Source organism: Pleurodeles waltl, chromosome 4_2 (assembly GCF_031143425.1).
Source record: "Pleurodeles waltl isolate 20211129_DDA chromosome 4_2, aPleWal1.hap1.20221129, whole genome shotgun sequence".
Lineage (NCBI taxonomy): Eukaryota > Metazoa > Chordata > Amphibia > Caudata > Salamandridae > Pleurodeles > Pleurodeles waltl.
The window spans coordinates 540,094,969-540,107,963 of record NC_090443.1 but is presented as its reverse complement, the minus strand read 5'-3'; the positions used below and the strand labels follow the sequence as shown (position 1 = coordinate 540,107,963).

Here is a 12,995-nt window from a genome sequence, read left to right as displayed (position 1 = left end):
GTGCATCAAAACGTTTGACGCACATTCAGCGCAAACCTTGCCCCATATTTAAACTATGACAGCTGACCCCGCGGACGTCAAAAAACCTCAGTGTGCGTCATTTTTGGGATGCGGGAAACTGCCATGCGTTAATGACATGCAAGGTAGGCGTTCCCGCCCAAAAAATGACTTTAAGGCCTGTGCACCTTATTTATACTCCCGCGGCATTTTGAGGAGGGGGCGGGCCTTAAAAAAGGGCACACAGCCTGATGTGCGGCGTTCTTTAATGCCTGTGTGAGGGAAAGCATTAAGGGACCTGTGGGCTCACTTCCATGGTCTCTGACCCATCCCAGGTAAGTACAGGTAAGTTGAGGTAAATATAACTTTTTTATTTTTTAAAGGGGCATAGGGAGGCCTATTTTGTTGCCCCCCTACATGCCACTGTGCCCAATGACCTTGCCCAGGGGATAGAAGTCCCCTTGGCATGGCCATTGGGCAAGTGGGCATGACTTCTGTCTTTGCTAAGACAGGAGTAATTTCAATGGGGGTTGTGCATCAAAAAATGGCGCAAGTCCGGATTGAGCCATGATTTTTTACTCAAACCTGACTTGCACCATTTTTTGACGCACAACCCCCATTCTTCCCTACACCGGCGCTGCCTGGTTTGAATCATTCTTTTTTACTCTGACCAGCCCGCAGCGCCGGCTAACATCAACCCTTAAATAAGGCGCCCGCACGGCGCGTATGAATGGCGTTAGTCGGGGTACATTTTTTGATTCAAACCAGCGCTGGCGTTGGTTTGCGTCAAAAAGTATAAATATGGGCCGAAGTTCTTATATCTTGAGCTACCATTGAAGGTAGGGTTTTTGGAGAAGTGTGGCAGCTGTGATAGGAAATAATTATGTACTAATCATTTCCCCCTTTCTCCGTTTTATCATCAATTCCTGTACTGTATCATTTAGGATTTGGAGTGCAAGGTGGAGCAACTGGGCTGGCCAGCATCTATGTTGCCCCTGTAGCAAAGGCTTGCACACACACTTTTTCACTATCTGCTAATATGTATTCCTCTGGTCTGTGAATTGAGGGGCATATTTAAGAAAAGTGGTGCTGCGCACAGTACAAAGAGTGGATCCTAAGGTGCGTGAATAAACTATGATGGATAGTTCTGTCCCCATCCAGTGAATGGATCGTATGTCAGTGCCATTGTCAATGTCCTGCCCAGGCATATGTAAATTAATTGACCAGAATGTGAAAAATTACAGGGGTAATCGGGTAAGGGAATGTGCAAAGTCACAAGTTAAAGAGTAGCTGTGAATATGTGCAGGTAAATGTATGTATAGGGGGTCAACAGTGCTTGCAAACCCTGATAGTTACTCATATTTTGCCATTTTCCTTCCACCTTTTCAAGTACTTGGTCAAGCAGTGCTAGATCGCAAGAGTGATCAGATAGGTACAATGTACAAGGCCATCAAGAACAGGAAATAGTTAATATGAGGTGAGCTGATGAAAGCAGGTTAAGTGGTTAGATGGAGGGAGTCATGAGAAAGTCATGAAAAGCAGGCAGGCCCTGGCAGTTTATCAAGTGCTGCCATCTTCCCTTCTAACCTTTTGAGAAATTTCACCAGATGACAGTTCAGCTTCAGATGTATAGGGGCAAAGTGAGCCAACACTGCCTGCCTATGTGTGTGAATCCCTCCTTGATTGAGGGATGCTTTGAAGAACAATCTATGTTTGTCCACTAGCTGCTTACAAGTGCATATTAAGTGCAGCAGATTTTCTATGCCACCACCACACAAGTGCAATGGTGTGAGCGTGAGCTTGGATGTCGCTGCCAGGGAAGTAAGTATAGCAATGATGAAAGTAACCCAAGACAGTATTTTAGAAACTTCACTTTAAGATTAATATTGTACCCGGTGTGGACTTATAGTTGGTAGTTTGCTGACCTGTAGTTATTCAAGACTAGCCATGCATGGGATCTTCCAGCTAAAGTGGACTTGTCTTTAGGCACAGAGAGTGATTTGATAGATTTACTAAACAGTTTTTTAAGGCACAGGTGACTTGTGGAGGTTTCTCAGAGGTCGTTGCCCCAGTTGTAGTTAGCGAATGATTAAAAAATATTCTGGCAGCAGAGGTGTCGCTGTTCTGTATCTCCTCCCATAAGCAAAAATTCAGGCTATTTGGGGCAGCCATCCTGATTTTGTTCCAGCAGTTTATGTAGGAACCATACCTTGCCAGAGTTTTCCTCTGGAGGCCTAATTCCAGCCTTATCTGTGCTAGGTAGGTGTATTAGGGAAGATTAAAAATCATCCTGTAGGTTCTAGTTACAATATTGCCCAGGCTGGTTGTATCTCTCCCTCTCAGTAGTTCACTTCTGCAAGCTATGGCAGACAATAACTTTGCTTGAACTATTTGGAGAAGTGGCGTCAGGGTTGGACCAGATAATTCCATCTTCAGAATGCATAGCCTTTTCTTCTCATGGCTTTATTCTGGGGGGTAAATCACCCATCTTTATTGATAATGACTCCAAGGTATTTGTATTCAGCTATCAAGCCAAGCCAAATCCTGCTCCAGGTTCTAGGTCAGGGTCCTTCTACTTGCGTTGTTAATTACATAATTTTGGGTTTGTCCAGATTAATAGCCAGGCTGTTGTCTGTTGAGTATTCCAGAGTAATGTTAAGTAACTGCTGTAGCCCTACCTCAGGACAGTCTATTAGGATCAGATCATCCACATACAAGAGACTGGAATGGACCATGCCACCTAGTTTGGGGGGGGTGGGAGTCTCTAATGTTCTACTTAGATGTTAAGTCCACCAAGATGAGATTAAACATGGTGAGCATAAGCACACACACCTGCTTCAAGTCTTTGGTGGCTGGGATTTGTCTGGAAATATGGGATCTAGTGCCTAGTTTCAACTGCACCCACACATACATGTGTGGTACTATTAGTGGCAGCAGGAGGGCTGGTGTGATGTTCCAATTCCCCAATTCCACCATAATTTTCCCCGGTCAACATGGTCAAAAGCTGACCGATAATCAGTGAAGCATTGGTGCAGTGGCATCTTTGCTACCCTTGCTCTGTCGATCAATCACACAATTTTGAGGTTTAGGAGATCAATGATGACTCCCAGGGGTATATTTACAAGCCCCTAGCACCACCAAAGCATCTATGTTTGTGACTCTCCAGTGGTGCTGTGCACTACGCCATATTTAAAAGGCGGTGTTAAGCCACTTTTTGTGGCTTAATCTGGTCTGCTAAATATGGGCCCCCAGACGCAGTTTTCTGCAGCGGAGGGGAAATGGGTGTTGCTATGGGCGTTTCACCACAACACCCATTGCTTTTGACACTTTCCCAGATTTATGAGAAATCGTAAATCTGAGGCAGCGACAAAAGCTAACGCCACCCCACGGGTGGTGTTAGCATGGCACAATGGGGGGAAATAGTTTTATTTTTCCTCATTTTAGCTTTTTCTATGCATGCTGCATTCTGAAGCACACATAGAAAGAGCAAAATGCTATGAATGACTGTTTATGTGCAGAAATTCTGATGCATCTGTGGCACTAAAGTTAAGCATTTCTGAACTAGTGTAAAAAAAAAAAATGACGCTACTCTAGCAATGCGAGAAGGCCCCCATAGACAAAAGCCCTGTGTCAGTTTAATGCCTATTCTGAGCAGGCATTACATTTTTGATGCAGTGAAGGAGCAGAACAACGCAGTGAAATCTTGAAAATTTCACTGCACCAGTTCTGCGTGGCTTTTAAAGGGGGAACGCCTACCATGCATACATTATACCTGGCGCAGGTATAATTTTATGTAAGGCTTTACAAACTGGCACAATGATCCCATTGAACCAGTTTGTAAATGTGGTGCTGGTGCACTATAGGGGACTACTTAGTGCGTCAAAAAAAAGTAAGCAACGGTGGTGCTAGGGGCTTGTAAATAAAACCCATAGGGGCAGAATTATGGAAAGTGGCGCTGCACATAGTGCAGTGCCTCTTTGCTACACACAGTGTTGCGCCACTTTCCGTGCGCCCCTTAGCACCCCCCTCCTGCCGGCATGTGTGTGCTGCATTTAAAATATGGTGCACCATGGTGCAGTGTAGGGAGTAATAGCGTCATTTTATGTGACGCTATTGACGTACTCTGCAGGAGTAGCGCAAAAATGTTGGCGTTACTCCTGCAGAGTGCATAGGGGCCAATTCTAAATAATGCTATGTCCCTTTTAACACCTGCTCTGAGAAGACATTGAAAGTGCTGAAAAAAAGCATTGCACCATTTTGTAAATATGGCATGTGGGAAATGCCACCTTAACACCACATTTGCATCAAAATAAATGCCGCAAATGTGGCGCAAGGTGGTGCTAGGGGATTATAAATATGCCTCCTAGTGTTTTAAACATTTTCCTGAGAGACATTTGAGCTCTCCAGCTAAAAACAAACCTGAGATAATAATAATAAAAATTGCAATCTTTGTTCCTGAGGGCTTTGATGAGAGGCCTCATAAAGATAAAAAGGTGGGGGGATTGAGAAGATCTCAGAGACACCCCATGCTCAACCTGAACTGAGGAGGCTTTGAATGAGCCAAGGAGGACAGCTCGAGTGTGATCATCTTAAAAAAGGTTTGATCCACTCAAGAGCACAACCTTGGATTCCAGCTGTTCCTCTAGGTCGATTAGTAATTTGTGATGGATCATGTCCAAAGCAGCTGATGGGTCCTGCAATACCAAGGAGTTTGTCTGTCCGATGTCACCTTTCCAATGCATATTGTGAAGTACAGATAGCACACCACCTGCTGAAAGTCAAGAAAGTTGTTTTCCTCTGGCAACATAATTCCTTTGCCCCATGAATGTCCATAACTTTAGAAGGGAACTGTAATAGAGAAATAGGGTTTTAAGAAACATGGGATCTTCACCTTGTTTTTTGCAGTGGTTATCACCATAGCCTCTTTAAAATACTTAGGTACCATCCATTAAGAAAAGGAATGATTTCAGAAGAATTGTAAAGGGTTAGCCATATCAGACTGGAAGTTGTTTAAAATGCAGGAGGGAGAGGGTCTATGAGAGAACCACATTTCACCTTTGATATCAAAAGGGCTAAACCTTCTTTCTCAATATGGGAAACCTATCCAATGTAGTGGGATTCCTATCAGGGAAAGGCAGTAGCATCCCAGACTAATTAGGGATGTTAGGGATTTTGTCATTACCTTTGTGTTTTTTGTCTATGAAATAACTTTTCTACAGGTCGCAAAACTCCTGAGTAGGTGTGACCATCTAGACCTATCTGTCAGATGGAGAAAGTTCATTTACTCTTTTAAAAACCTCTTTCTGTCTATTGGGCGATGCCATGATCTTGTTGGTAAAGAAGGAGGGAGACTTTAGTTTCATTTAAAAAATATAGTCAGTCATTCCTTTCCTAAATATAATCCTTGATTTCAGACAATGGTCTTTTCGCCAAAGTAATTCCAAAGCAGCCTTAAGTTCTTGGGAAATCCAGAGAGCTGATTTAGTCTGTGTCTTTGCTTCGTACTTTTCTGGTGGGGCATGTTGATAACTCGCAGCTTTCAGTCAATGATTAAAGTTATTGGTAACTATGTTAACTTCGTGGTTTACACAGGGGGTAGAATTAAGTAAAGTGTTACTCATATATTCTGTGTTTACTAGGTGCCAGTTCCGATGATTAATTGATGTACTACTCCAAGTGAGACATTGCTAAAGAGCAAGCAACTTCAATATAAGCATATAGGGGTCAGACCAGATCCAAAGAATACCTGGAGGTTGAATGTTCATAGTAGGTCCAATCAATTGCCTCTAACATGTGTAGGGCCAGAAATATATTGATTAAGGTATAAACTATCCATTAGCTCCAGCAATTCCCCGCCTGTATGGTCTCTGTTCTCATCACTGGCCACATTGTTAAAGGCCCCAATTAAAAGTAACTATTAATAATCGATCAACAGGGGGCATATAAATTGTTGAGGAACATCAGTCATATAGTCGGGAGGTCGATAAGTTAATACACAGATCTAGGTCTTATGATGTAGCGTGATGTTTAATATTAACAATGTCACATATGGTATAATCTTACATTGTAATAAGGAAGATTTGCGTTTTTGATGAACAATCACAGCTACCCTCTCTCTTACTGCCATTTCTGTTCAAATGAAAAATTTCATAATTATTTGGTAGTGCTGTCAGTAAGTCCAGTGTGGACTCCGCAGTGAACAATGTTTCCGAGAACAATAACATTGCAGGAGTCTCTGAATAAAGCAGGTAAAATATCTCCATTCTATGCCTAGCTAGTGAGTCAGGTTAAGCACAGATAAATTGTTAGCACTGTATAATCGGGGAGAACCGTAAACAGGATTACCTGTACTGTGGTGGAAAGTAGAGAGAGGTAGATTGGCGAAAGTTCAGTTGGCCATCAGACTGTTTAATACATCAGAATTGATGTAGTAACTTACAGAAACCAAGTCCATAATCATCACTATTATATCAAACGAAAAGACACTTACACATCTCCCGAAAATTCTCTTCAGAATCTAATCAAGGTTTCATATTCATATTTCATACTCCTGTTTAACCCTGTGGAAATCTTTAGTGTGAGTGATGTTGTAGAATTTGTATTTTTAACATAAAGGTGGAGTTTTACATAGTTAATAAGGAAGACAGAATAACTTCAACTGCAGTAAGTGCCTCTCCCCAGTTGCAATTGATGAACACCAATCTCCAAAGGAACAGATTTAATTATGTATTTATTATTTAGTTTTACTTTATAACTATGCCTCATGATTTCTTGTAACCCAAAAATGTACCAAGCGTCTCAGGATAATTTCTTGTATGTTCTAGATCTTCTAAAAAACTATTCTTTGCAAGCATGCATTGCACCACTTTGTAAATTTGGCAAAGCGATTTTGCCTTGTTGGGCCACATTAGCATAAAAAAATGACACTAATGTGGCACAAGGAGGTGCTATGGGCTCTTAAATCTGCCCCAAAGTTCAGCTGAGAACAGTACAATGACACACAAAAACACACCCCATAAAACACATTACCAATCAGCACATCTACACATAGCCCACCACATATGGGTATCAACATAAAAACATGACATCTGGTATAACACCGATTATAACAGTCAAAAAATTACAATCAGCAAAACAAAATGTGCATGAAGAAACACAAGAGTTCAGCTCAAATCATATGATGCCTCCACAACTAAATCACAGTGTCAGTACAAAATGAAAACATACAAGCCAATTGCGCACTCATGAGAGCATGAGCAATTGAGAGCATGAGCAATTGTGCACAAGGCCACAAAATGTATAGCTAATTGCAAAGCTGTGTCCATGCTTAGCACATAACTGAAGCACATGTAACTATTAAATAAATATTCTGCAGACTAAACAAGGCAAGGAATGCCTTCAGGATGCTGAACAATGTGTATAGGTCATCTCAGTACAGCACCAACAGCAAGCTGAGGCTGTACCAGAGCAACATTTCGTCCATTCTCTTGTATGGATCGGAAGGCTGGTGGATGATGAACAGCAATATCACCAAACTGTCAGCCTTCCACAACAGTAGCCTGAGAAGAATTATGTGCATGTTCTGGCTGTGAACCATCTCCAACCAGAAACTGCTTACCAGAGTCAAGGAAGAAAGCATGGATACCATCATTATGAGAAAAAGATGGAGACGGATAAATAGTACTTAAGCATATGTATGGCTATTTAACAATAGAATTATACCTCTTTGTTAAAACACATTTAACCACAATTAAACTTGTAAGTATCGTCCTGTCAATGAAAGGGAACATCAGGTACATTAAGATCATGCTTATGCAAAGATGTTTATTTTTATTTATTGCTATCCTCTGCTACTTGGGTCTGATTTCTTTTTTTTAAAATAGTGAAATAGTATTTACAGACACAATGGGCCTCATTATGACCCTGGCGGGCGGCGGAGGCCGCCCGCCAGGATGCCGCCCTCCATAATACCGCTCCGCGGTCAGAAGACCGCGGAGGGTATTATGAGTTTTTCCCTGGGCTGGCGGGCGGTCTCCAAAAGACCACCCGCCAGCCCAGGGAAAAACTCCCTTCCCACGAGGATGCCGGCTCGTAATCGAGCCGGCGGAGTGGGAAGGTGCGACGGGTGCTACTGCACCCGTCGCGTATTTCACTGTCTGCTACGCAGACAGTGAAATACTAGCGGGGCCCTCTTACGGGGGCCACTGCAGTGCCCATGCCATTGGCATGGGCACTGCAGGGGCCCCCAGGGGCCCCACGACAATCCTTACCGCCATCCTGTTCCTGGCGGGCGAGCCGCCAGGAACAGGATGGCGGTAAGGATTGTCAGAATCCCCTCGGCGGCGCAGCGAGCTGCGCCGCCTTGGAGGATTCTTAGGGGCAGTGGAAAACTGGCGGGAGACCGCCGGTTTTCCCGTTCTGACCGCGGCCAAAGCGCCGCGGTCAGAATGCCCAAGGGAGCACCGCCGGCCTGTCGGCGGTGCTCCCGCCCCCGTTGGCCCTGGCGGTTCTCTACCGCCAGGGTCATAATGAGGCCCAATATGTTGCTTTTGAATGTTCTGTTGGTCTTCCCATCTTGTTCGCACTATTTGGAAATTCCTTCCTTTTTCCCTGAGAGGTCATTCCATCACCTCTAACTTTCCACAGACCTGGAAATGTAACTTTTTCTCAAGAGATCAATCATCCTTTCTTCTGAAGTTTGTTCTGCTTGCTTACCTCTAGTCCCAAGAAGTATTTGTGGTGTTTGAGTGCTTTCAGTAAGATTCTTAATATAAGATAACATAATATTGTTCCAGCCTTACACAAAATCATTATTATTGGTATGTCATTGAATATAACAACTTACTGCTCCATTGTAAACATGTTTATTCTGGAAAACACCTCACAAATTCACCACAAATGTACCAATAATAGACAATGGAGATACATTTGAAACTTTTACTGCAAGAGATCTAACTTTCACCATCAACATTTCTCACTTCCTACAACATTTCTCTTATGATAAGGCTGCTACCACTGCAACCACAGATACTTATGATTTTTGGTAGCAACATAGTAGCCATATCTCTCTTTTATTTTAATCTGATGATAGTGTCATATCATCAGAAATTCCACACATCAGTAGTGCTTGAACCCAATACTACAATTCTTGTGAAATATACTGGGGTTGACAAATTTATTTAGGTGTACTGTACATTCTTTATCAGAGTCAACATCATTGAGTTCAACTATATAGGCCAAACCACTTTCCTTCTGGAAGCCAAGTGAGAACACCTTCCCAGTTAAAGCCATCTCCAGGTTGCAATATTATAAGCATGCATTTACTGTCAATACATCATTAGTGGGTACAGAATACAGACATGTCACAAAATTATGTCAATTACTTTTCTAGATCCCATATTGTACTAACCCTCTACCACACAGTATTTTCTGGGGTCCAACCTGTGCCCCACCAAAAAGGAAGCTCCTCTGTCACTCACCACATACTCCAAGAACTCATTATCTTCTGCCTCCAGGAAACGATCATAAAATGAGGCAAGGAGCTGAAATGTGAACGTTGAAAGTAATAAACTGGGTGCTTTCTGTGACATAATCCCAATACCACCCAACACTTTCACAATTTCTGCTCATGACCTGCCCCAGTCCTGCCCCTGATCTGTTACAATCCTGCATCACACACCCTAGACTTTTTCTTTACTAGCGTCACCATAAATTCATGAAAGCATTTGGGACTTTTATTGTCATGGTTTAGTTCAATTGGACTATCATACCTGAAAACAAAAATCTGAAACTGCCGAGTCCAGGACTTGAAAATTTGGGTTCTTGTGACATGGAGTCATAAAATAATCTCATGTTAATTTACCACAATCCAGCCTCTGACCTACCAAAATCCACCCCTCGGCCTATCTAAACCCCATCCCATGGTGTGTCTTGAACCAGCCGAAAACCTGTACCACCCTGCTGCTGGCCTATAACAACTCATCCCGTTCTACACCAATATTTTACTCCAGTCATATCCCTTATCTACCCAATCCCGTTTTCGGCTATGCACTTCTTCCTTGAACCCATCACAAATCCTGCTTCCATCATATAACTATTAGTAACATTTAACTACTAGAATCTGGACTTTGATATACCATACTCTTGTCATTTAAATGCCTCAGTTCATCTTTTGACCTGCACAAATCCTTCCTTACCATGCTCGAAATGGTTTACACCATTAAACCTCTAACCCATCCCAGTTCTTTCTCGATCTATCCTAATCCCGTCCCTGATCTTGCTTGATTCTACAGCATCTTACTCCCATGCTGATTTTGACATAACCAAATCCTGTCCCTAGCTACACAAAATGCTGCCTAAACCTATAACAATAATGACCCACTACAATCTGGCACAGAGTTTAATGATGTCTATCAAATCTGGTGTCAGTCCTACTTCAGTCTCTCTCTTATGCAGCGTCCGACCTATACCAACTATGGGGGTTATTCTAACTTTGGAGGAGGTGTTAATCCGTCCCAAAAGTGACGGAAAAGTGACGGATTTACCACCAGCCGTATTACGAGTCCATTATATCCTATGGAACTCGTAATACGGCTGGTGGTATATCCGTCACTTTACCGTCACTTTTGGGACGGATTAACACTCCTCCAAAGTTAGAATAACCCCCTATGTGCCCATATACCACCATGCAATCAATTCCTTACTTTAAAGTAATTAGCAACTGTTGGTGAATTAAACATCTTTCCTAACCCTAGAACAACAGAGTGTACTACTGATCACCTCAATATTGATCAGAAGTCTGCAGGGCTGTGTTGGCCTGGACACCCTTCAATTATTCACATTATTGAGATATATTATCAGCTTCGCACTTGAGAGGACCCTAATCCTTTCATTGTTGTTGAATGCGCAGAAGTAAACAGGTTCATTGCTAAATTTCAGTGAGATTTTCAGGCAATTCTTAACACCACTTATCAAGTTTATTTCTTACTTTGTCTGATCTGAAATCATGACAGTCTTATGAAGGACTTTTGCTATTCTAAAAAGATCCTTTGATGGCGTCAATTTTGGTACATAGTAAATAACCTCGGTGTGCTTTGCCCTTCATTGGGTGCTAATTGGTCATTGTATACTAATAAATATGCCATAGTTTGGTGAAGCCAAAATATGAACTATCTGACAACTTTCCTGTGCCTATTGGTGCTAGGTAAGGCTGTGTGCTGAGGCCCTTATCTTCTTTTGTTAATGCATAAATGATTATGTGGGTACTTTAGTTCAATACCCAGTTGAATGCACCCGTCCTTGGCGGAACCTTGGTGACAATCCTCTTGTTTGAAGATGACGCAGTCTTAGTTTACAAAATGCTAGAGATTATCTGCCTTTTGCAAAGAGAGTTTTTTGGTATGGTTTAGAACCATCTTCTACTGGACAGAGTTTCAGAATTCAACCCTCTTGTCTTTTGATTTTTACGTTATACCAATGGCTCAATCAGGTTGCTAAGAGTGTGGATATATTATCATCCAGAATGGGTACTATGAATAGATTTGTTTTTAGAGGTTGAGGAGAGTAAAGTTGCATAAGATAAAGCTTTACTGGCCAAACCCTAGACATCGGTGGAGTGTGGCGCTGACAAATGGGGGCAAGTAAACTATGTGGGACTAACTATTATAGATAATACCTTTCTAAAATGTTTGCTTGATGTTCCTGCAGGTGCTCCACGGCTTCCTGCATAGTGTGATCTGATCTTCAATACTTTCCCTCTGAAAATATGTTTGAGGTCAAATTCTGGATTTTGCTTACCTGCCCATGGGATTAGCAGATCTGCCCGCAAGGATCTTGTTGAAGGCTACCACACTACTACACTTGTTTATATTAGGATCCTGTTGTCAAATGAGGGTCGGGAAGATGTTTGAACAAATCACAAGAGCATAAATAAATCAGTACAATCTTTGAGTAAGGAAGTATTCGAGGGTGGTCTAAGACAGAACTTTTCGGCAAGCGCGTGATCAAACATTTTATCAGACAGCTGTTGCTGTCTCTGGAGTGTAAGTACCTTAATTGGATTGAAACTTATAGAAATTAAAGCAATAGTTGTTACAATACGACAAGGAATTTTATCTGTGGCAGCACTAAGAACGTAGGTAGGAATTTCCCAGCTCCCGATTTATCAAGCTTTTTTTCATATTTGTAAAGGAATCCGATGTTCACATTCTTCTTTTCTGTCTAGCACACTGGGGCCTGTGCAAATGCTAACTAAAGCCAATTTTTAAGGCAGAAGAAATACATTTGACCCTGAGAACCATTAAGTTTTGTGCATTTGCAGCATGATCCATATAGGTGTTTACTGATCATGGTTTCTTATATTTCAAAGGGTACCCAGGAAAAACATGTGAAATCTTTCATTTAATAGGTCATTTGGCTGGCCGTGCAATTATTAGCTTCTGAACTTATAAAGTGTCAGTACTGCCATTGCTCAGCGTGGATACGAGATGTGGATCTCTGCTGGCTTCTGTGTACATATATATGTGTGTGTGTGTGTCTGTATGTGTAAAAAAACAGTCTATGTGTCACGAGCATTTTAAGTGTAGAATCACTCAGATTCAAACTAGGCTTCTTTTACAGTGTTTTGTTTGATAATTGGTCTTAGATTTAAATTTCAGGAGTCAATCTCCAGATAAATTTTAGGTCATGATGATTATATGAGCCATATCTCCCATTAATTACAACTACTTCTGGACCATGCTCAATCCTGTGCTGTAATATTCCAATTTTACTTATCATAACTTCTCCTAGTCCTGCCTCTCTAGTACCATAATTCTGCTGCTCTCCTGACTCTGTACCTCGTCCAAACGGAATTGGTTTTATACTTCTTCCTCTCCTTCGAACACACTCAATTCACACTTAATTTCCTGTGATGTTAGGTTATCCCTGAGATACTGTAATCCTGTCTAATTTGTTTTCAACAAACCTATCAAAGTCAACACCTCACAATTTGAACACAG

At 41.9% G+C, this 12,995-nt stretch overlaps 1 protein-coding gene across 1 annotated transcript in view; it reads right to left on the bottom strand.

Moving 5' to 3' along the window:
- RGSL1 (regulator of G protein signaling like 1) overlaps positions 1-12,995 on the bottom strand; it is a 483,194-nt gene that overhangs the window by 361,090 nt on the left and 109,109 nt on the right. Inside the window, exon 7 of the mRNA XM_069233196.1 lies at positions 9,477-9,539. Coding sequence (XP_069089297.1) covers positions 9,477-9,539 — 63 coding nt within the window. The remainder of the gene's footprint in view (positions 1-9,476; positions 9,540-12,995) is intronic.